A 24,702-nucleotide genomic window follows, 5' to 3' on the forward strand; every position below is an offset into this window, starting at 1 on the left:
AGGGGTGAACAGAACATTTCCATCTCTGCAGAGCGGTTCTAGAGCATAGGAGGAAAAAGGAAGCCAGAGTCTGAACGAGATAGTCCTGCATGAAGACATCCTCGTCCTCTTCACACACACACACACACACACACACACACACACACACACTCTCTCTCTCTCTCTCTCTCTCTCTCTCTCTCTCTCTCTCACACTCTCTCTCTCTCTCTCTCTCCAAGCTGCAAGGCCCAGGTAAAGGCCAGTACTATTCATGCTGGTCACCCCAGTTGCCCCGCCAACAACTGGCTGGTCTGAAGCGCGATGCTCTGCAAGTGTAAAAACATACTGGATTTTGAAGACTGCCCAAAAAAAGGATGTAAACTATTTCACCAATAATCTTTATAACAATTATTCATTGAAACAATAACACTTTGGAAATATTACATTAAATAAAATATATTACAATTAATTTCACCTGTTTCTTTTTACTTTCTTAATGTAACTACTAGAAAATTTAATTATGCATGTGGCTTGTGTTTGTGGCTTGCATTATCGGTCTAAGGGGCAGCAGCAATTTAAACGATGTCTAGAACTATAACTCAATCATTTATCCTTGTATTTAGTTTGGCACCGGGACACCTAGTTCATCCCCAGGCTGGGCTCACACAGAAGTCAGTCACATGTCAATCTCCCAGAGGCTGTGGTTCCTCATCCACAAATGCGCTGGGAGACAGACCTCATGCTACTGCTTCCAACCTTCCCATCAAAGATGTTTCACATCACTCTAGGCCGCCACGGTGCTCCTGTTTGAATACTGGCTGCCAGCTAAACTAACTGATCTTAATAACTTTGTTTATGGCTAAAAAATCAACAAAGGACAAATGTCCAAAAGGAAATAATATTTATAACAGATAAATACACAAAAAGTTCTACAAACTCAAAAGTAAAAGATGAACATGCCAAACAAAAGGGGGGAACCTGAATAAAGTATGTGAACAAATTAACTGGAAAACATACTTCACCGCCTTAGTTCAACGATAGCAGATAAAATCCCGCTGAGATGGCAGAGGCTGAGCACACACAGTGCTGGGGAGGTGATGCGGACGCCCCCTCACCGGCTCCCAGGCCTTTTACTTCCAGAATTTATCTTAGGTTAATATAAGCAATGCACAAAAATAGTTACTCATGGTAGAATTTGTCCTAGCAAAAAAGTAAAAACGAACCTTCTAATAGTCAGAATTGGTTAAATAAATCATATACAGAAAAGGCAAATAGAGCAGATTTTTTAACCATTGTTGAATACAGAGGTGGGTATGTGGGTATTCTGTTTTCTGTATTTCAACTCTTCTGTGTTTGAGAATTTTCATAATAAAAAGTTGGGGAGAGATGAGTTGTATTCCATACAACAGGCATTAAAGGCAAAGTCAGTTTATTTTTGTTGTCGTGGGTTTCAAGGTCTGTATGGTCTATATTCCTCTAGAGGAGGGACCAGGGGCAGAAAGCCCACTCCTGGGGGGCCCCTCCCCCAACTGTCAGTCACCGATGACGTCACGAAGTGGACACCAGCACCCTGTGCTTGAAGAGGACTGAGCCCCCATCTCCTCAAAGCTGGGCCTAAACTATGGAAACTGTACGTCAGCGTCAGGTACTGGGGCTGAAAGACGCTAACGCTGGGGACACAGCGGTGGGCAGGCGGGGGCAGGAGGGCGGACACAAGTGAGCCCGTGCAGCAGGGAGTCACAGTCAGACCCCAGAGACAGGTGCAGGACCAGGTCACAGCCCAGGACGAAAGGGAGCTGGCTCACCGCTTTCCCACGGCTTTCTGGTCCCAGCGCTACCTTACTTTGGGCCCAGATACAATTAGCTTCCTGGCCTTAGAGCCAGTGACATCTTGCTAACTTTTCCTGAACCCCTACAAACCTGGGGAATAGAATGGGTCCTTACCGTTGTGACTAATGCCTTAAAGCAGGGGTCCCCAACCCCCGGGCCGCTGACCAGTACTGGTCCTCGGCCTCTTAGGAAGCGGGCCACACAGCAGGACGTGAGCGGCGGGTGAGCGAAGGAAGCTTCATCTGCCGTCCCCCATCGCTCCCGTTACCGCCTGAACCATTGCCCCCCGCGCCCCTGGCCCGTGGAAAAACTGTCTTCCACAAAACCGGTCCCTGGTGCCAAAAAGGTTGGGGACCACGCCTTAAAGCTTCTAAATTCATAGATCTGAATTGGTATTTCAAAGGCTGCTGCAGATGAACTTATTCTGTTACACGGCAGCAAAGCAGCCAGGGAGAAAAGTGAAGTAATAAAACTGGTTCAATTCTAATTTTATCGTTAATGGCACTTAGCTTTGAATAAGTCCACTCTAGACACTTTTTTAAGTACTTTTCCATTCTACAGTTACTTATTTACTGGGCAAAAGTTGAAGTAAAACAGTCTTGATCTCAGTTGGCTATGGAATATTTGCCAATAAGAGCTATTAAATATTTCTAGGAAAAGCATGTTTAGTGTTGAGCTGATGAAAGGCAGCTGGAGCGTCCTAGGGTTTGCTCTGTGAGTCTGTGTATATGCCTGTGTGTCTTGTGCTTTAATGCAGAAGTGGCAGGAAAAAATGTATGCCTCACAAAATTTCTTATAAAGAATGTACGTAGTCACCTCAAAGTAAAATTCTGGAATAAAGTAAATGAAAACAAGTTCAGGGGATGCATAGCCTGATATAAGACAACATCCTAGCAAGCCTTCCCGCTACACATCTCTGTTATAATAGCTCAAACATCTGTCTACTAGGACCAGGCATGAGGGACATACAACTGGTGATGACACAGTTTCTACCCTAAGGGGAGGGTCCCAGAAGCAGAACTTTTCCTGGAGGACTTGGTCCCTGAGCTCAGTCCTAAAGTAGTGTGCCCAGAAAAAGGGGACAGCAAGAGGGCACATGGGGCCCCAGTGAGACAGGCTGGGACCCGGGACCCTTTGCCGCGGTGCTTACACCTGCGTACACACCTCTCCTCAAGCTACAGATACAAAGACACTATAGGGACCTAAAAATAACTGCACGCATGAGCAGTGGGGACAAATTATGAACAAGATACAAAAAGACCAAAGACCCAACGGCCTCATCTGAGGTGCTGGGGGCAAAAGCAAGGCCCCGTGCATGATCGCTGCACACAGCACCACCAGGGGGCGGGCAGACCACTTGAGCCACCCCTCTGGCGGACCCGTGGATCTGCCCACACCCCCGGCTCACGTCCCCACCCACACCCCCTCAGCACGAGTCCCAGTAAAGCCTTGCCTGAGTTTCTCCTCTGGCACCAAATCAATTTCTGCTGATTAAAGAGTCCAAGGACCTTGGCTGGTCACACCAGGAACACACGACCACGCTGGCCTTCCTAGACAGATCCTACCTTCAAAGCTCAAGGCCTAAAACCTCAGTGAACACAATGCAGTGTACGTTGGAGCACTGAAGTCACATTTTGGCTCAGAAACACCGTGGTCTCTAAGGCGAGCTGAGGGCTACCAGATACGAAAGCCTGGCAACACCGCCAGGATGGCTTCGGGAGACCCATCTCTACTGCCATTTTGTAAAGCTGCCGTTTCCAGATTTTCCCCCTTTAATGTTCGCACAGCCCTGGACCCAAGGGGGTTTTCTCTCCTTTCTTAATTCTCCAAAAACACACTCTTACTCTCTCAGGCCCACTGCTCTGAAGGGGCTCGCCCTGCATGCTCTCAGGAAAGCCAAGTGCCCTGAGGAAGAGTGGCCTTTACGAAAAGATCAATGGAAAAGAACTAAATAGGGGTTGTATTCCTAGCGCGCACTTTTAAGAGGGAGTCTGGTAATTATTAAGAAAAAATGGAAAAACAATGGCCCAGTATGTTCCCAAAACTTTGAAATATGTATATTTTGGTCTGTTGAAATCCAAGAATGAAACTCAACCAGGTTTTAGCCAATTAATTCACACTCCCCAGGCCCATCTTTTGAATGGATGCCCCTTGGAATGACCCATGGGGTTGAGTGAGAGACAGAGAGAGAGAGAGAGAGAGAGACAAGGGGTACAGGAGGGGAGATGGGAGAGAGAAAGGGACCAGAGGGGAGAGGAGGGGACAGGGAGGAGGGAGGAAGAAGGGAAGGAAAGCAGGGCTACCGCAGAAGCAGAGGTGGCTGCTTTCGGAGGTGCTAAAAGTGTGGGGGAGGGACTTCCCTGGTGGTGCAGTGGTTAGGAATCCGCCTGCCAGTGCAGGGGACACGGGTTCGAGCCCTGGTCTGGGAAGATCCCACATGCGGCGGAGCAATGAAGCTTGTGCGCCACAACTACTGGGCCTGCGCTCTAGAGCCCACGAGCCGCAACTACTGAGCCCGTGTACCTAGAGCCCATGCTCTGCAGCAGGAGAAGCCACCGCAGTGAGAAGCCCGCGCACCGCAGTGAAGAGCAGCCCCCCCTCGCCGCAACTAGAGAAAACCCGTGCGCAGCAACGAAGACCCAACGCAGCCGAGAAAAAAAACAAAGTGCGTGGGAGACAGGACTGTCTCCTAATTCGTGTGGTGAATGAAGTTCGCCAGCCCTTGTCTAATTCTTTTGTCAGCCTCCCTCAAGGAATCAGAAGTAAACTGACTCCCCATCGTAGCTCCTTCCCGCAAGAACCAGAGCCGGAGAAGGGCGCAGCTGACCCCGGAACGACAGGGTCTGGACACCGCTGGGCCACTTACACTCAGGCTTTCTTACATGGTAAATCCTAAGGGAAGCAGGCTCTGGGGCTGGGTACAGCTGAGGAGGAGGAGCCAACTGTCAATTAAACTGACTTTTCTGGTGGGAATGGACGGTGGGCACCGCTGACCCGCGAGTGGTCCAAGGGTCACCTGTACAGTCAACTCCAGACTCCACTCAACATTGTTGGGTGCCGGCAGGACACGAGTCCCAGACCGTGGTTGATACACACTTGACCCTGGACAAAAGGTGCAAGGCAAGCACAGTCACCATGCCCGGGACAAAGTACACTTTTTTCTGTATTTTATATCCCTTCAGGAGGCAGCCACACGCCCACGTGCCTGCAAAGGGCAGAGGCACAGGTAACGCCACTTCTCCATGTAAAGGAAGCTGACGCAAAGCGTCCTGTCTCCATCCTCAGAGGGCTCTAAGGAGACACCCGGACGGGGACTTGTTCTCAGGACGGGGCTGTGACGGGGGTCAGGCAGGCCAGCACCTCGGCGGCGTAACCGGACACTGAGCCACCCAGTAGGTGCGCCTGACGACCAACTGCAACTACCGACAAGTGGGTAGGCTGCTATGCTAGCTTACCAACGGAAAGGTGCACGTAGACGCCTTTCTTAAAAAATGAAAACAGCAGTTGTTTTACAAGAGGGACGGAGCACAAACCAGAAAACCGTGGATGGAACTTAAGCTGCTAGCCTGACACACAACTCCCGGCGAACCCGGATGCCCTCGGGATAGGGCGCCATCGCCACGCAGGAGGCGCGGATTCGGACCGCGCGAACCGCGCCCCCCGCCCCCAAGCGGGTTCGCCGGGTGACAGCCTCGGGCCGGAGCGCGCGAGACCCCCCCCCCCCCGCCGCGCCGGCCCCTCCGGCTGACCCAGACCCGGGCCCCTCCGCGCCTCCGAGCGCCCATCCCTGGGGCTGGAACGCGAGAGAACACCCTTGTGCGGACCCGCGGCCCGACAGCTCTGCGTCCACTCGCAGCGCCAAGCGCCACTGTCCCCGCTGGGGCCGCATCACCGAACTCAGTCCGCATCCGCACCGCGCTGCAGCCGGGCCGCGGCGCGAGCGAAACGGAGCCGCGCCGCGCAGTGCGCCCCCGCCCGCGCCGGGGCCGGCCGGGTCCCGGGAAGGCGCCGGGGCTACGGCAGCCGCGCCGCCAGCCCCCCCGGGCGACAGCGCCCGCGCCCCGCCGCCACCCTCCCGGCCGCGCAGGCTCGAGCCCTACCTGCCGACCACTGCCACTCTGCCGGGCGCCGAGGACGCTGGTGACGCCATGGCCCGCGCGGTGCCCAAGCCCACAGCTGCAGCGCGCTCCACCCGGGCACTGGCTCCGCCCGCCCCGGAGCCGCGACAGGGCCCGGGGGCCTGGCCCGTGGGTGGGGCGCGGGCGGAGCCTCCACCTCTCCACGCCCCGCAGGCGCGCAGCGCTCCGGGCCCGGTAGGCGGGGCGCTTAGCACGGCGTCGGGGGAGGGGGGCCGCCTGGCCCGTCGCGGGCGCGCGGAGCATCCGCCTCCCTTCGCCCCGGGGCACGCACGAGCGGAGCTGCCGGGAGGACCACGTGGACTGGACGCCCGGGGGCAGAGCAGCCGCTTCGGGCTCCAGGAACTCACTTTGTTTTGGCCATTTCCCAACGGCACCCCTAAAGTCGGCGCACGGGGAGGGGACACCTCCAGACCAGGACAAGGCGTGACCGCTAAAGGACCCCGCAAACTTATCACGAGAATCCCCTTCCCGTGTGAAGACATTAGCACCACTTCCATCCACACCAGCTCAAGGCCTTAAGCTGAGGACGGTTAGTGCTGAGTTCACACTGGCAGTTCGTTTCTGGGAAGACCCCGCCTTTCTCCGCAGATGAGGCCGAGGCCCAGCAGCCTTGGGACAGCAGGCAGAAGAGCTGGGGGCGGGGCGTCCAGCAGGCTGGAAGGCTGTGTGTCCTCCTACCAAAGGCCTAGCTGGTTTCTGCTCCAGGAGAAGTAAACGTCACCGCGCCAGCCCTGGCTCTTTTTGGAAACGGACCGGAGGAAAGGGCATCACATGTCCCGTGACAACTGTCTGCACAGCACAAACGGGGACACACCGGTCATCCAGGTCAAGACGATTAGGCAGCTGTCGAGCGGAAACGCGTGACACTGAGACTCGGGTGACGCACGGAGCCCTTCCTCTGTCTTCCCCGGTCAGGAGCGAAAAGAGGAATGTCAGAGCCAGAGCAATTTCACAAGTTATCAATACACATTTGAAAAGGCACTCAACTCACTTTAGAGAAGAGAATGAAAAGTGACACAACAAAGATGTCGTCTTTCGCCCATCAGACTGGCTGAAATTATGAAGACTGATAATGTCCCCAAGTCGGCAATGAGGTCTTTCACAGGCACACCTCTTTCCTGCACAAATGCTACAGTGCTACGTAGTTGGGAGAGCGTCAGGTGCACCTGGTGCTGAGGGTACCGGACTGCAAGGCTTCCCCAGCCCAGGTCTGAGCGGTTTCCGTAGCCACACAGGCAGCAAGCCGGTCAAGGCGCGTGCAGAGGGCGCTCCCTGTAGGGCGCGCACCCTGTAGGGCGCGCTCCCGCGGTGGCAGCAGGTGGGCTGTTCGCTGCTCTGCGGTGCTAGCTAGCTCTTTGCTGGGAAGGTGCTGGTCCCTAGACCCGTGGCAGTTACCGGAGTCGTGAAAAAAGGCAAAAATCGAAAACAGTGCTCAGCCTTTGTTTTTCAGCGAGCCGTTACAGGGGCAGCGCACAGCCCAGGCAGCAAGGGCGGCCCCGGGAACTACACTCAGCATGTCAGCATCAGATGCCAGAGCTCTGCACGGTGTCTGTGAGCATCTGGGCTGCATCTCCATTTACTTTGTGCTCCCCTTACCAAGACGTGTCCTAAGGTTACTGCTCCTTTGATTTACCCATTTCGGCTTATGAAAAAAACTCATAGGAACGCTCTACTTCCAGATAGCAGGAAACTCAGACCTGTGATTCAAGTTACATGTGACTCGAGAAAAGACTAATCGACTCTGTAAGGATAGGAGATGAGTGGCTGTCTGGGCCTGGGAGTGCAGGGGACGCCTCAGGAGGGGCACAAGGGAAATTTTGCATCGATAGAAGTATTCTGTATCTTGATTATGGTGGTTGTTACACAGGTGTATAAATTTTCAAAACTCATTGAAATACACACTTAAATGAGTGTATGATATTATATGTAAGTTATACATATATACCTCAATAAAGTTGATTTGGGGGGGGAGTAGGATTTTGGATGATTTATATCCTTCGAGAATAAATGTTTGGTTCACTGCACCCCTCTCCCACCTAGGGAAAAAAACACCACACAAAACCTTGATCAGCTGAGATGCTGGATGAAGGTACACTTGCAACACATAGTTGGAAAAAGAAGTCATAAATATTATGGTCTTCTGACCAGTAACAGAGGTGGTGCATGTTGCAGCCATTCATTTTTTCTTATTTTTATCTCTGTGTGTGTGTGTGTGTGTGTGTGTGTGTGTGTGTGTGTGTGTGTGTGTGTGTGTGTGTTACCTAATTTCTTTTGCCTCCCTCCTCCTTTTCCTTTATTATTTTATGTAAGGGCTGTTGGTAGTGTGTAACGTTATAATTTAGTCATTAGGTCACAAAATCCTCAGGTGAGACTTAAACAAATCAGACACGGACACCAAGAGTGTTGCCCAGAGATGGGTGCCATGACTCTTAGCTCTTGCTTTTCTTCCCTTTGGGGCGAGAGGGTTAGGGCCTCTCTGTGGGAGAGAGAACTGCATCTTCCTAGGAGAAAGCATGGCCTTCACTGCTGTGACAGAAAAGGTCAACCATACTTAGAAGGGTGTTTAGACTGTGCCAGTTATTATTAAACTGCTGCCTCTCTGCTCCACATCCACCCTTCTGTACATATTCTGTTGTGTGACGCTGAAGCTGGCTTCCTGTGACAGTCTACCAGCAGGGGGCTGGAGAGAACACACGGGGGAAGTCGTCTTGCTGATCCTCCTAGTGTGGCCCTAACAATCACCCCGGTGACCTCCGCTGGCTCCTCCTCCAGCTTTGTGACCTCCCAGGCACAGCCTCTCACACCCCTCAGAGGCTCCACTCCCCCCCAGGCCCCTCCTCTGCTGGTCCCCAAATCTTCCTGCATCCCTGAGTCCCAGGAGTAGCGGCCCTCCTGATGTTCTGTGTGCTTTTCAGTCCAAGAATGACAGAACAAATTCTGCATATTAAGTTCTCTGTTGAGTGAGACAGATAGATAGATAGATACTCTGCTGAAATTTCTAGGGTGGTTTCTGTGTTTCAGACTGGAATTTTGACTTGTATAAATGTTGACAGCTGGTGTTTATCAATCAATTCTATTGGAACCCAGGTAGTCTGAAATCCATATGAATCTGTAGAGAGGTTTTCATATGAAATTCCTGGTGATAGTTTAAATGTGTAATCTCTGACATGTTTTTCCCTCTTTTCTTTTAATTAGCTTAATTGAAATTGATCTTGATACACCTTTGTTATAGATTTCTGAGATTCTTTTTTTTTTTTCTCTTTTTTTGGCCATGCCACGCAGCATGCGGGATCTTAGTTCCCCGACTAGGGGTCGAACCCGTGCCCCCTGCAATGGAGGTGGGGAATCTTAACCACCGGACTGCCAGGGAAGTCCCCTGAGATTCTAATTTATCTTTGGAAATTCAACTTGGGTAGCCTGAGACTCAAGTATGAGAGGAAGGTCCGTGGTTCAGAAGCGGAAGCTGTTAACTTGATGAAGTTAAAACTGCATCCAGCCCATGAAAACATGTAGATTCTAACATAATTAGAAATCAAGTATTATTAATTGGAATGGGTTTGCACAGCCAAAGTTTCCGTATTACAAATCTTGCACTTATAACCAAGTATTCAGCCACTGAAAATGGGCCAGATGATGGCTAAGGTAAATTTGGGACACATTTCAGAGGCTGAATTCCTTGTGTATTTCCACTCATTTCTAACATGAAACCACCTCAATGGCAGTTTCTCTTTTTTTATTATTATTATTTATTTATTTATTATTTCTTTTTGGCTGCATTGGGTCTTCATTGCTGCGCGCGGGCTCTAGGTGCAGGGGCTCAGTAGTTGTGGTTCAGGGGCTTAGTCGCTCCATGGCACGTGGGATCTTCCCCGACCAGGGATCCAAACCCTGTACCCTGCATTGGCAGGCGGATTCTTAACCACTGCACCACCAGGGAAGTCCTATTTGTAGACTTTTTAATGATGGCCATTCTGACTGGTGTGAGGTGGTACCTCACTGTAGTTTTGATTTGCATTTCTCTAATCATTAGTGATGTTGAGCATCTTTTCATGTGCCTAGTGGCCATCAAGAAAATCTTGAACTTCATTTTGTCGTTTTATTTTTCACACCAATATCATATTGCTATTCTTAACATTTTTTTTGTATTCTAGACAAATCAAATAAATATGTTGATTTCATTTAGCAGGAAGATTTCACCATAAAAGAAAATAAGGTATAATTATAGAAACAAAGAGTTTAAAGAGGAATGCTGTGGTGTCAGAATTGAATCAAAAATATCAGTAAGAACTCACACCTTTAAAAAAAAAAAAGGGTATTTTCCAGCTCTGCTCACTGAAACAGCCCAGGCTTAACAATACCCAGTATCTCAAATCTGATCTGAACCCCCGATGCCCAAATCTTGGTCTGTAATGCCATTTTCACTAAAAGGAACCAGGACTCCATGGAGAAATTGTTGATGCGTGTTTGGTGCAGGAAGGGTACCAGGTTGGCTTGTGTGCCCAGAGGCAAGGAAGCATTCAGATACCAATGGGACAACATCGGTGGACCTAGCACTCAGCCTAGAGGGTCGTTAGCAACGAGAAGATCCACTTGGGATATCTGGTCAAATGCTCTGCTCTTAAGTGACCCCAATTTACTTTTAAGACTTGGATTATTGAAATATTTCTTCTTTAATATTTTAGTTTCATTGGAGTATAGTTGATTTATAATGTTGTGTTAGTTTCAGGTATTTAGCAAAGTGATTCAGTTATACATATACATATATTCATTCTTTTAGATTCTTATCTCATATAGGTTATCTACAGAATACTGAGTACAGTTCCCTGTGCTATACAGTAGGTCCTTGTTGGTTATCTATCTTATATATAGTAGTGTGTGTGTGTTCATCCCAAGGTCCTGATTTATCCCTCCCCCTAAAATATTTCTTAAGAAGTAAGTATATAAAGGTTTAAGAGAATAAAGGCCATAGTATTTATGTTTTTGAGTTAAGAAAGGATCTGTGCATACATGGCAATGCTTAGTGTTCGAGAATTTGGGTCTCAGGGACAGCCTTGTAACTGCTATCAAAATGTGTATTTTTGGGGGAAACCAAAGACTGAAGATAGTTTGTATTTTAGGGGGGAGACTTTTGAGGAGACAGAAACATGTACCTCAAAACTAAAGGGTTCCTCTCTATTTTCATAAAGCACATTTATATCCACGGTCCCATGAGGCCTAGGAAAGCTTAAATTACACTATATTATTCATACTATATAACACATATAATATATTGATATTATTATTTTAACAAAGAGTCGGCATTTTGGAAGCTAGAATTTCGAAATATATCCCTGATAATTCTTTTTCCTTTTCTCTACCTATTAAACTTCATTCGTTCATTTTCGCCAGTAATAGAGGGCTGATTTTCTACAGGACCTAGAGCAAGTGATAAGCCATTTCACACCTTTGTGTAAGTAAGAAAAAGGCACTTTTTCCTCAAGACACTATATTCCCAGCCCCAGAAAACTGTCATACCATACTGATGTTTTAGAACAAGATACTTTACTGCCATCTTCTGGAAAATTGTTTTTATTATTATTATAAGCAGCAAATCTATGATACCTATTATGTGAATAACCCCTCCTTAGATGTAGCCCCCTTCTGCAGTGCACAACCTGTACAACCATATGTGACACAGGCTGTGATGAGTATAATATCATCTAGGGAATCCGTGTGCTTGAATGTAACTGTGTCCAGATAGATCGTAGCTCCTTGTCAGAAACTCAGCATTTCATAACCATTATAATCACTATGGCTTCTGTCCAGATGATTTCTCTCTTTTTTTTTTTGGCCACATGCGCAGCCCCTTGTGGGATCTTAGTTCCTCAACCAGGGATTGAACCCGGGCCCTCAGCAGTGAGAGCATAAAGCCCTAACCACTAGACCATCAGGGAATTCCCTCCAGATGATTTCTGAATTCACTCAGAGAAGATGTCACTCAAGGATTTCATCTCTGCCTGGGCTCAGGATTCTGGGGGTGGCAGGAGGCTCAGGGTGAGAAACCAAGACAGAAGGTAAGGGGCTCAGTCAACCAGCAGGGGGTCTCAGTTAAGCAAGACAGGTGGGACCCTCACCCTGAGGGACCTTGACTTTCTTTTCTGGGGTTGTAGAGAAAGTACTTAGATCTCCCTTTCAAAGTCATTGCTGGATAGAGACACATTTGCAATAAAAAAGATTTTTCTTGCCTTTTGACTCAGTTCAACAATGTTATATACAAGCCACCTCAAAAAGACAAAACGTAACATCTTCCCAAACCACCCCCATGTGCCCCTGGAATTAAACAAACCCGCTCAAACACGAACCGAATCAATGTGGTGACTAACAGTGTTTCAGTGAAGTGATATCTAGTTCTTCATACGGAGAATTTTGAAGAGCACATGTAAATACAACAATAATTCATTTCTCGGAAATTCCCTGGCGGTCCAGTGGTTAGAACTCGGCATTTCCACTGCAGGGGGCACAGGTTCAATCCCTGGTTGGGGAACTAAGATCCCGCAAGACAGTCGGCATGGCCAAAAAAACAAAAAACAAAAACAATAATTCATTTCTCAACATTCTGTATTGAATTATTATAGATAGTTAGAAGAATTTATCTCACACATACTTAAAAGAATACTATGAAGAATTTATCTCACACATATTTAAAAAAATACTATCAGGTCACTAATGATTCTTTAGATCATGCTTCAGGGCTTACAAACAACTATAGTTTATTCCAACTGTTTTCAGGTGCAGTCAAGTGAGTTTAATGTTCTCTGCGTCCTCCCAGCACTGCCTGTAGACCCTTGTGTGATGATGGAAAAGTTCTGCACATGGGTCTCCAACACACACCTGTGGAATGCAGCTAATGAGACTAAGGAACTAAACTTTATAGTTGATTTAAATTGAGGGCTTCCCTGGTGACGCAGTGGTTAAGAATCCGCCTGCTAATGCAGGGGACACAGGTGCGAGCCCTGGTCCAGGAAGATCCCACATGCCACAGAGCAACTAAGCCCATGTGCCACAACTACTGAGCCTGAGCTCTAGAGCCCACGAGCCACAACTACTGAAGCCCGCACGCCTAGAGCCCATGCTCTGCAACAAGAGAAGCCACCACAATGAGAAGCCCATGCACTACAACGAAGACCCAACGCAGCCAAAAATAAAACAAATAAAAATTAAATTGAATTGATTTAAACTTCATTTTAAATAGTTACCAGCGGCTAATGGTTACCATATTAGACAGTGCAGCTTACAGACGTTTTTCCATCTGCCAGGAATGCCTTATTTCTGGCTTATCCATTGGTGAAACTCTTACAGTTGAATGAATGAATGAACGAATGAACAAATGTTACTGTTAGACCCTGAATATAGCTGACACAGAGCAATAAAAATACTTAATGCTGACAGTAGAAAGCACTGAATTTCACTGTTTCATGAAGCCCCTGCGCCTAGAGCCCAGGCTCCACAAAAGAGAAGCCACCAAGACGAGAAGCCCGCGCACCGCAAGGAAGAGTAGCCCTGCTCGCTGCAACTAGAGAAAAGCCCGCACGCAGCAATGAAGACCCAATGCAGCGAAAAATGAATAAATAAATAAATAAATTTATTTTTAAAAAAAGATGAGAAAAAAATTTCACTCTACATTTTCAGGCTAACTTGCTTTCAGCTTTTAGGGCAAAAAAAAAAAAAAAATGCCATGATAATTTAAAATATTTAACAGGCAGTCGCTGCATTTCATGGTATTTTTCCGGGCAGAAGAGGTGAAAGGTTTTCACAGTGCCTAATAAATTACTTATTAGATAAACCAAGTGTTGCTAAGCTGGGGTGGGTATCCAGTGCTTGTAACACCTATGGTGTACTTGAGTAAACTTTTACGAATAAACAGTAACTATAGAACTGTGTTATGAGCTCTAATAGTGGTAGATCCATCGTACACCAGGTGTTAGGGAATGAATTGTGTCCCCCAAATTCAAATGTGGAAGCCCTGACCCCCAGGACCTCAGAATGTGACAGTATTTGGAGATGGGGGATTAAATTAAAAGGAGGCCTTGCGGGTGGGTCTTCATCCAATGTGACTCATGTCCTCATAAGAGGAGAAGATTAGGACACACAGGGTGCCATGCCCAGAGGGAGACCATGAGAAGGGGTAGCAGAGAGCAGCCAAACCAAGGAGAGGCCTCAGAAGAAACCACGCCTGCCCACACCTTGATCTTCAAGTTCAGCCTCCAGCACACTGAGAAGTAAATTTCTGTTTTTAAGCCACCTAGTATGTGGTACTTTGTTACGGCTGCCCTAGCAAACTAGTACTCAGCGACTAGGGAAGGCCTTCTGGAGAGGGGTGGCCAGGCTAAGAGGACAGTAGGAAAGATCATTTTAGGAAAAGAGAATAGTGTGCTGTGAAGGCCTGGAGGTGAGAGAGACTTGAAAGCAAGTATGGCCAGGGCACGACGTGCTGGCAAGGAGGGCAAGGGGAGGGGTGGTGTCATGGACATTTGTCCATGGACATTGTTCGCTGCCCAGCATCTGACACCCTTTGTATTCTAGGAGGATCCCAAAATGGGTGAGAGGAAGCTTCGGGGAGCAGATACCCTCCGTCTGAGCTCCCTGGAAGCCAGAACACGGCCTTTGACCGACACCAGCAAGCTGGCATTCCCATCTGGGGCTCAGACCCAGGAAGAAGGCAGACAAAGGGCAGGGTGGTTAGAAACGGTTCACAGTGGCTATGATGGAACCAGGGTCCAGTGGTAAAGTGGTACGTGCCAGAGCACAGCTGTGTGACAGCGCGTCCACCGGCAAGAAGGCCTCAAGGTATTGAGATGGCAGGGCCACAGCAGCCGACTAAGCAGGGCGACCAACTGGTCCTGGTTTGCCTGAGCAAACGGGGAGGGCTGGTCATGACTCTGGCAGCTCGCTCCCGTGAGACGACTTTGGCTGGGTCTTGCCTGCCTGAGCTGCTGTTGCTTTTCCAAACCTTGTTCCTCAACCTCTCTGACAATTCTGAGTTACCCAATATCGAAAAGAAAAAATTCCTTTTCTGCTTCAGTTAGCAAGAATTGATTTTTCTTGGCTGCAACAAAGAATCCTGTGTCCTGACCCCTGAAGAGCCTTGTAAGGCACAACATGGAGTTTAGACTTTGTCCAGAGGTCAAGGCCAGGGGGGAGAGAGGGCACCAAAAGGTTCTGAGCAGAGAACAAGGTGATCAGATTTTCAGTGAAGTGTGATCACTTTGGCTGCAGTGTGGAAAATAGACTGAGTGACAGCAAGAGAGAAGATGGAAGAGTGCTGAGGAGGTGGTGAGAAGAGTCCGGAAGTGAAGGAAACCAGGCGGCAAGAGCACCCGCGAGGCCTCCTTTTAACTTAATCCCTCTTTAAAGGCCCCGTCTCCAAATACTGTCACAGTCTGAGGTCCTGGGGGTCAGGGCTTCCACATTTGAATTTGGGGGCCACGATTCGGTCCCTAACACCTGGTGTACGTGAGATCCTGTGGATCTACCACTATCAGAGCTCATAACACAGTTTTATAGTTACTGTTTATTCGTAAAAGTTTACTCAGGTACACCATAGGTGTTACCAGCACTGGATTCCCACCCCAGCTTGGCAACACTTGGTTTATCTAATAAGTAATTTATTAGGCACTGTGAAAACCTTTCACCTCTTCTGCCCAGAAAAACACCACAAAATGCAGTGATTGTCTGCTGCCTAGCCCTCCAGGTTGGAAGTGATGGAAACAAGAATCTCTGTTCTCTCTGGAGCTTATATTTTAGTAATATGAGCTATGTGACCTTAACATTTTGTCTGCCGATGTAGGCATGTGCTTAATAAATAGTAGCTTCAGTTACGGCATGTAGGATCTTTAGTTGCGGCATATGAGCTCTTAGTTGTGGCATGTGGGATCTAGTTCCCCGACCAGGGCTCGAACCCGGGCCCCCCTGCATTAGGAGTGTGCCTTGCTGCAACTAAAGAGCCCGCATGCCACAAGGAATATCCCGCGTGCCACAACTATGACCCGATGCAGCCAAGTAAATAAATAAATATATTTTAAAAATAGTAGCTTCATTACAACATTTAAAATGAAGGGGAGTTCCCTGGTGGCGCAGTGGTTAAGAATCCGCCTGCCAATGCAGGAGACACGGGTTTGAGCCCTGGTCCGGGAAGATCCCACATGCCGCGTAGCAACTAAGCCCGTGTGCCACAACTACTGAGCCTGCACTCTAGAGCCTTCAAGCCACAGCTACTGAAAGCCCGTGAGCCTGGAGCCTATGCTCCGCAACAAGAGAGGCCACCGCAATGAGAAGCCCGCGCACCACAACGAAGGGTAGCCCCCGCTCACGGCAACTGGAGAAAGCCCAGGCGCAGCAAAGAAGACCCAACCCAGCCATAAATAAATAAATAAATTAATTAATTAATTAATTAATAAAAGAATAAATAAAATAAAATGAAGGAGATGATCATGAGCACTCCCTGGGCAAATAACTGTATCATACTTAAAGGGCAACCAAGTTTAAAGGAACTTGAATTTGTTTCCAATTAAACAAACAAAAAAAAATCAGGACTTTCTTGGTGGTCCAGTGGGTAAGGCTCCACGCTCCCAATGCAGGGGGCCAAGGTTCGATCCCTGGTCGGGGAACTAGATCCCGCACGTTGTCACTAAGGAGTCTGCATGCTGCAACTAAAGATCCTGCATGCTGGGCTTCCCTGGTGGCACAGTGGTTAAGAATCCACCTGCCAATGCAGGGGACACAGGTTCGAGCCCTGGTCCGGGAAGATCCCACATACCGTGGAGCAACTAAGCCCGTGAGCCACAACTACTGAGCCTGTGCTCTAGAGCCTGCGTGCCATGACTATTAAGCCCGCGTGCCACAAATACTGAAGTCCACACGCCTAGAGCCCATGCTCCGCAACAAGAGAAGCCACCGCAATGAGAAGCCTGTGCACCACAACGAAGAGTAGCCCCTGCTCGCTGCAACTAAAGAAAGACTGCGCGCAGCAATGACCCAACGCAGCCAAAAATAAATAAATAAAATTTTAAAAATAGATCCTGCATGCTCCAACTAACAGCCAAAATAAATAAATAAATAAATATTTTTAAAAAAAATCGAGGGAGCTGGAAATTTACAGCCTGGAGATCTAAACAGATAATGAAAATGGTTTCCATATATCGAAGTGCAGTGATTTGAAGGGCTCTACAGTGTTCAGGAATTAATTCACCAAACATGTAGTGAACAACTACTTTGAGCCAGGCTGGGTAGCTAGATACTCTCAAGAGCTGTGTAAGACTTTACCAGATCTCCGAGCTGACAAGCTAACAGGGTGTCCTGACAGCTGGCAGAAACACCTGGTCAGAGACAGAGGACCTTATTGTCACAGCCCAGCAAGCAGCCTGAGCTTCACAATCCCTGTGCCCACTCACCTCCCCAGTCCCACAGGGGTAGCCCAGGTGGCTGCTGCACGCACAGTGAGTTTGTGTCACAGCTGAGGGACCCTAAACTTTGGAAACCTCAGTTTTTTATGATGAACTGCAGGCCAGCACGGTGCTCAGACATCATCCCTAACATGCCAGAGGGCACAACCCGCCTTTTGCACTGGAGGGAGACAACATCTCAGTCTTCCAAAGCTGTTCCCTATACAAACATCGTCAAAAAATACTCGTATTAGTCGTATTAGTATTAGAGAATACATATTAGTCGACACAGTGGGAGGGAAATGACTTTAAGGAATCAGCTCAGGCAGCTGTGGGAGCAGCTGGAGACCCAGGGCAGAGCTGATGTTGCAGCTGAGTCTGAACGCGTCTGAGGCAGAATTCCCTCTTCCCTGGGGACCTCAGTCTGTTCATTCTTAAGCCCTTCAACTGATTGGGTGAGGCCCACCCACATTATGGAGGGTAATCTGCTTTGCTCAAAGTCTGCTCATTTAACTGCTGTCACATCTGAAAAACACCTTCACACCAACATGACTGGTGTTTGAAAAAAAAAACTGGGTACCACGGTCCAGCTGACAATTACATTAACCATCACAATGGTCCGAACAGAAGCAAGAGACTCATGGAGAATTGTCTATCAACATGTACTTAAAGTTTAAAACTCACTAATTACACTGGTGTCTTTAGACGCCTCCCCGCCAATTTATTTTGAAAATTTAAGACAAACTTTAATGATGTGAACCGGTTATGAACTTCATTCCTCGTTCTCTTGCTGAGCATCACTCAGGCTGGGTGCCGGCCTTGGTGTGTCTCGGGCCGCCCTCGAGGTGTCCAGGGCAGGAGCACAGGACAGGACAGGACCACGACGTGCGCGGGGCCGCGCGGGCGGCCTGGGCTCTAGCCGGGACCGGGGGGAACCGCGGGGGGCGGGGTCCAGACAGCCAGAGCTGCCCGGACGCGCTTCCAGGGCTCACAGGCTAGTGCGGCGGCCACCGGAGCTATTCACAGCAACCAGCACCACCCGCCGGTGATCTGCCTTCCGGATGATTTCATCAGGATCTAGGAGACGTGGGCTTCCCCCCAGTTCCTGTCCCACGCACCGCCCGCCAGGACCGCCTCCGCGGGGCCCCTCGCCTCCAGCTCCCTCCCTGGGGCCGGCCCCGCCCCTCTCCGCTCAGGCCCCTCCCCGCCCTCCAGACTCGGCCCCGCCCCCTCGCGGAGCACTGTGGGAGCGGCTTCCTTGGAACCGCGCGTGGTAACGTCCCGGCCGCGCAGCTCTCCGCCGAGTCCCGGAAAGGCCGCTCCGACCCCGCAGCCTTCGCGGTCTGCCTGCTCCCCTCGCCGCGAGGTAGGAGAGGGCCTGGGGCGGCGCGGGTGCCCGCTGCCCTCCGGGGGGGGCCGTGTGAGGGGCGCGGGGGCTCTGCCCCTCCCCCGCCGCCGGCCCGCGCGCCCCCGCGCGCGGCCCCCGAGCCCCTGACCCAGCGTTCGTGACGGGAAGCTCGGAAATCCCCGGGAAGGCTCGGCGGGTGAGGGAGGCACGAGCTCGGGCCCCGTCTCGCGGAGGTGGGCATTCCCGGGCCGGAGTCAGTCCGCTCCACTGGGCGGCCGGGCTGTCCGGTGCGGTCCCCGGGGGGGCGGGAGGCCGCAGGTGGGGACGGGGGCGGGGCCCCGGGGAGGCGGGGTGGGGGTCGCTTCCCGCGCTCAGTCCAGACGGCGCGAGCTTGGGAGCTGCCTTGGCAACAGAACCCGGGAAACCCGGGCCGTGGCGGACCTCCGCCGCCTTAGCTGTTCCCTGGGTGCTTCACCTTTCCCCACCGCACCCTACCCTCCGCGTCGGGCAGCCCGAGTCTCTCTCAGGTCTGAACTTTTTTGGTCTGGGGACAGCCCAGCAGAAAGGCTCTCCAGTTGTAAAAGCTGCTTGTTGTTCTGAGAGACGTGTAAGCTAAATTGACTTAAATGGGGCTTGTAATCAGGTGGTTCCTGTTGAGCACAATGGTCCTCACAGCGTGGTTCCCGGGGCAGCAGCAGGAGCAACGCTTGGGAACTTGTTAGAAACCCACATTCCAAGGGGTGGAGGGGGTGATGGCGACTCCCGCCTGAGACTTGGTGAATCAGAAACCGGTATGGGGGAGTGGCGGTCTGATTTTAACAAGCCCTTGGGTTTCTTTCGTTTTTTCAAAATTACTTTGCCTATCAGTTTAGCATAGATTTGTTTGTTGTTGTTTTGGCCGCGCGGCATGGCACGTGGGATCCTATTTCCTGGACCAGGGATCGAACCCAGGTCCCCTGCAGTGGAAGCGTGGAGCCCCAACCACTAGACCGCCAGGGAAGTCCCAGCCCTTGGGTTTCTGACACGCGCTGACCTTTGAGAACCACTGGTGTCCCATTACCTGACTTAAAACTTTTAAGTTAAAATATTTTGTATGTCTTCTACCACTGACAATATTTTGGGGGGTTATTTTGGAATGAACATTTCTATATGATTGACACTTGCTCTCATAGTGAATTTTCATCTCCAAAAAGTAATGAGAAATTAACTCTCAAGACCTAAATCTAAGAGCTAAAGCCATAAAACTCTTAGAAGAAAACAGGTGTAAATCTTCTTGACCTTGGATTAGGCAGTGGTTTTTTAGCTGTAACACCCAAAGCACAAACAACCAAAGAAAAATATATGTGTGCATCATCAAAATTAAAAACCTTTGTGCTTCCAAGGACACTGTCGAGAGGTAGAAAGAGTGCACAGAATGGGAGAAAATAGTTGATAGTCATTTATCTGACAAGGTCTAGTATCAAGAACATATAAGGGATTCTTTTTTCTTTTTTGGCTCTGCCAAGCACTGAGTCCTAACCACTGGACCGCCAGAGAATTCCCCATAGTGCAGTAGTTTTTAAAAAAAATATTTATTTACTTTTATTTTTTGGCTGTGTCAGGTCTTAGTTGTGGCATGCAGGATCTTTAGTTGTGACGTGCAGGATCTTCGTTGTGGCGCGTGGGATCTCTAGTTGTGGCTTGCGTGGTTTGTAGTTGCAGCACACGGGCTTAGTTGCCCTGTGGCAAAAGGGATCTTAGTTCCCTCACCAGGGATCGAACCCAGGTCCCCGGCATTGAAAGGTGGATTCTTAACCACTGGACCACCCGGGAAGTCTTGCAGTAGCTACTCATAGTAGTCAAAAGTGGAAACAATCCAAATGTCCATTAACTAATAGACAAAATGTTGTATATCCTTATGATGGAATATTATTCAGCCATAAAAAGGAATAAAGTACTGATACATGCTATACTGTGGATGACCCTTGAAAAAATGCTAAGTGAAAGAAGCCAGACACAAAAGGCCACATATTGGATGATTCCTTTTATGTGGAATGTCCAGAATCGGCAAATCCTCTGAGACAGGAGGAGGGAGAAATGGAGAGTGACTGCTAAAGGGCCCCAGGGTTCTTCATGGGGTGATGAAATGTTCTGGAATTGGATAGCGGTGATGGCTGCACAACGTTGTGAATATACTAAAAACCACTGAATGGTACTTAAAGGGTAAATTTTATGGTATGTGAATTATATCAAAAGATTAATAATTTTATTATTAAAGTAATGTTAAAAGTTTATGAGTAGCCACATATATTTGGCATTTTACTGAGCAATAAGATTAAGCTGAAACTTTTGTAGGAATTTACTGACACAATATTGTACAAGCTTTAAAGATAATATGTATTTTGAGATACACAGAGTAATTCAGTACTACATTTCTTGGGTAACTAGACAACCCCCTTCCCAAATTGCCAAAAATATTGACTCAATTTGAATGAGTCGTCTTCTGGGAATTCTTCCCCAGTTCTCTAGTAATTACGACATTTATAGTATATGTACACAATAATTACATTTCTCCCATGCTTCTATTTTACTTTGCTTTGACATCTATTTCATCTTGTTTTGTACTTTTTTCACATTTTATTATGAAAATTTACTCTGCAAATCTACATCAAATTTTTTTTTTTTTTTTTAAACTTTGGGTTTATTTATTTATTTATTTTTATGGCTGTGTTGGGTCTTCGTTTCTGTGCGAGGGCTTTCTCTAGTTGCGGCAAGTGGGGGCCATTCTTCATCGCGGTGCGCGGGCCTCTCATTATCGCGGCCTCTCTTGTTGCGGAGCACAGGCTCCAGACTCGCAGGCTCAGTAATTGTGGCGCACGGGCCCAGTTGCTCCGCGGCATGTGGGATCTTCCCAGACCAGGGCTCGAACCCGTGTCCTCTGCATTGGCAGGCAGATTCTCAACCACTGCGCCACCAGGGAAGCCCTCTACAGCAAATTTTAAAAGAATTTTTCAGTGAACATCATACCTGCTACATAGATTATACCATTAACAATTTTTTGTACTCGCTTTATCACTTAGCAATCCTTTTATCCATCTTATTTTTACGCATTTCAAACTAAATTACAGATACTGTTTGCCCTTAAATATTTGAGTATGTATATTAATTATAGTTCAGTATTTGTTTATAGATTTTTCTTTCAAGAAAAAATTTACAAACAGTAAAAAGCAGAAATCTCAAGTACGCGTTTACTGAGTTTTTGCAAATGCGTACACCTGTGTAACCAAATCACCTGTCAAGATATAGAACATTTATCACTTCAGAAAATTCTGTCATGCCCTTTTCATTCAGTCCCTACCCCCCACCTCTAAGAAGCAACTAGTGTTCTGATTGTTTTCTGCCATGGTTTTGCCTGTTCTAGGACTTGAAACATACATTAGGTACTGTTTTGTGTGAGGCTTCTTTCGCTCAGCATAACTGAGATTTTTATGTATTGTTACAAATGTCATCAGTGCACTGTTTTTTATTGCTGAGTAGTACTTCATTGCATTAAATATGCCACCTTTTGCTTATCCATTCTATTGATGGGTATGGTCTGTTTCCAATTTTTGGATATTGTGAATAAAGCTCCTGTAAATACACTTAAATCTTTTTATAGACATATGTTTTCATTTCTCTTGGGTAAATACTTTGGAGTGGAATTGCTGGGTCATAAGAGATATATGTTAATTTCATGAGACTGCCAGATTTTTTCCTTAAGTTGTACCATTTTACACTACCACTAAACAACATATGAGTATTCTGATTGCTCCATGTGCTTGCTGACATTTTGTGTTGTTGGTCTCTTTAATTTAGCCCTATGGTAGGTGTTCGTGATTTCTGCCTTGCATTATAATTGACTATTATATACCTTTCTTCACTTGATACTAAGCTCCTTGAAAATCAGTACAATCAGCTGTGTCTATCACTGTCCTTTTAATGTAGTGGGTGTGGAATAAATGTGAAACAAGTGCAATGAATGAATGTTTTGACACCTAGTTTTTTTAATTAGTTTTATTTTTGGCTGCGTTGGGTCTTCGTTGCTGCACGTGGGGTTTCTCTAGTTGCGGCGAGCGGGGGCTACTCTTCGTCGCGGTGTGCAGGCTTCTCATTGCGGTGGCTTCTCTTGTTGCGGAGCACGGGCTCTAGGCGCGCGGGCTTCAGTAGTTGTGGCTCGTGGGCTCTTGAGCACAGGCTCAGTAGTTGTGGCGCACGAGCTTAGTTGTTCTGAGGCATGTGGGATCTATCTTCCTGGACCAGGGATCGAACCTGTGTCCCCTGCATTGGCAGGCAGATTCTAAACTACTGCGCCACCAGGGAGGTCCCCTCTGTCCTTTTTTTTTTTTTAAAGAAGGGAAGGGACAGGAGTCAGCATAGGTGAATTTTTTTTTTTTTAATTTTATTTTATTTATGGCTGTGTTGGGTCTTCGTTTCTGTGCGAGGGCTTTCTCTAGTTGTGGCAAGCAGGGGCCACTCTTCATCGCGGTGCGTGGGCCTCTCACTATCGCGGCCTCTCTTGTTGCGGAGCACAGACTCCAGACGCGCAGGCTCAGTAATTGTGGCTCACGGGCCCAGTTGCTCCGTGGCATGTGGGATCTTCCCAGACCAGGGCTCGAACCTGTGTCCCCTGCATTGGCAGGCAGATTCTCAACCACTGCGCCACCGGGGACGTCCCCCCTCTGCCCATTTTTTAATCGAGTTTTTGTTGTTGTTGTTGAGTTGCATGAGTTCTTTGTATATTTTGGATATTAACCCCTCATCAGATATATGATTTGCAGATATTCAGTAGGTTGCCTTTTCATTTTGTTGATGGTTTCATTTGCTGTGCAGAAACTTTTAAGTTTGATATAGTCCCACTTATCTATTTTTAGTTTTGTTGCCATTGCTTTTGGTGTCAAATCCAAAAAAAAAAATCACCAAGACCGATGTCAAGGCACTTACTGTTTATGTTTACTTCTAGGAGTTTATGGTTTCAGGTCCTTAATCCATTTTGAGTTGATTTTTGTTTATGGTGTAAGGTAGGGGCCCAGATTTATTTTTTGTATGTGGCCGTCCAGTTTTCCCAACACCATTTATTGAAGAGGCTGTCCTTTCCCCATTGTATATTCTTGGCTCCTTTGTCATAAATCAGTTGACCATATATGCATGGGTTTTTTGGGGTCTCTGTTCTGTTCCATTGACCTTTGTGTCTGTTTTGATGCCTAGTTTTAAGAATTTGACCTGAAAAAAAGTTTAAGCCATAAACACATGTAGAGATAAATTTGACCAGGAAGGTTGTTAAATAGTTATACTTTATTTCAATTAACAATTATTTCTTATTCCAAGAATACATTTACAGCAGTGATTTTTCATAGGTACAAATGATGCAAAATGTACACCTGGCCCCAGAGACAGATGAAGATGATCTTTATTCTGGTTATAATGACTACAATCCAACCTATGATACCGAGGTAAAAAAAAAAAAATTTGTGTTTTTTTTTTTTTTTTTTTTTTTACATTGGTCTTTGCTAACCAGCTGGTTCATGAAAATTTTGGATTTGAGGGTTCTGCTTTATCATGCTTTAGATTAAGTAAGTTGATTAAAAGCCTAGAAAAGTGCTATTACTGAAGACTGTACTAACTTCTACCAATAGTAATAATAGCAGCATAAAGATGTGAAAAAGTTTATGGAAAAGAATTAGGATCAATTATATACTTGTATTCTTCTGTACTAATTATCTGAATATGTAAGTTACAAGACTTAGATCACTTGAAGTACCTAAAATCAGTTTTTTTAATGTTCTAAATTTGAAATGTCATATAGTTATTTTTCTTCTTTGAATTAAATTATACAAGTATTTTATAGAAAAATTAGAGAATAGAAATAAATATAAAGAAAAATTAAAATCATAGAAACTGTCACCACCCAGAGATAAACATTAACTAACTCACAGTGCTTAACGCTAAATGTTTCCCTATGCACATATGT

The 24,702-nt window shown here is 47.5% G+C and overlaps 2 protein-coding genes across 13 annotated transcripts in view; one reads left to right on the forward strand and one right to left on the reverse strand.

Annotated features, from left to right (window-relative positions):
• CRYL1 (crystallin lambda 1) overlaps window positions 1-6,082 on the reverse strand; it is an 80,119-nt gene extending 74,037 nt beyond the window's left edge. Inside the window, exon 1 of the mRNA XM_082364957.1 lies at window positions 5,910-6,082. Within this exon, the coding sequence (XP_082221083.1) occupies window positions 5,910-5,959 (50 nt within the window). The 5' untranslated portion in view covers window positions 5,960-6,082. The remainder of the gene's footprint in view (window positions 1-5,909) is intronic.
• Window positions 6,083-18,603: 12,521 nt separating this feature from the next.
• IFT88 (intraflagellar transport 88) overlaps window positions 18,604-24,702 on the forward strand; it is a 74,896-nt gene continuing 68,797 nt past the window's right edge. For 10 of the 12 annotated variants that reach the window (XR_014236794.1, XM_082364922.1, XM_082364920.1 and 7 more), the window contains exons 1-2: window positions 18,604-18,734; window positions 24,089-24,184. Coding sequence is in view for 11 of the 12 variants with exons in the window: in XM_082364922.1 (XP_082221048.1) it covers window positions 24,095-24,184 (90 nt within the window). In the remaining variant the exon portion in view is untranslated. Of the gene's footprint in view, window positions 18,735-18,795; window positions 18,950-24,088; window positions 24,185-24,702 lie in introns of those variants that run through there. The other 2 variants (XM_082364924.1, XM_082364923.1) reach the window with 2 other exon arrangements.

The sequence above is a fragment of the Balaenoptera borealis genome (assembly GCF_965194805.1).
Source record: "Balaenoptera borealis genome assembly, chromosome: 18".
NCBI lineage: Eukaryota > Metazoa > Chordata > Mammalia > Artiodactyla > Balaenopteridae > Balaenoptera > Balaenoptera borealis.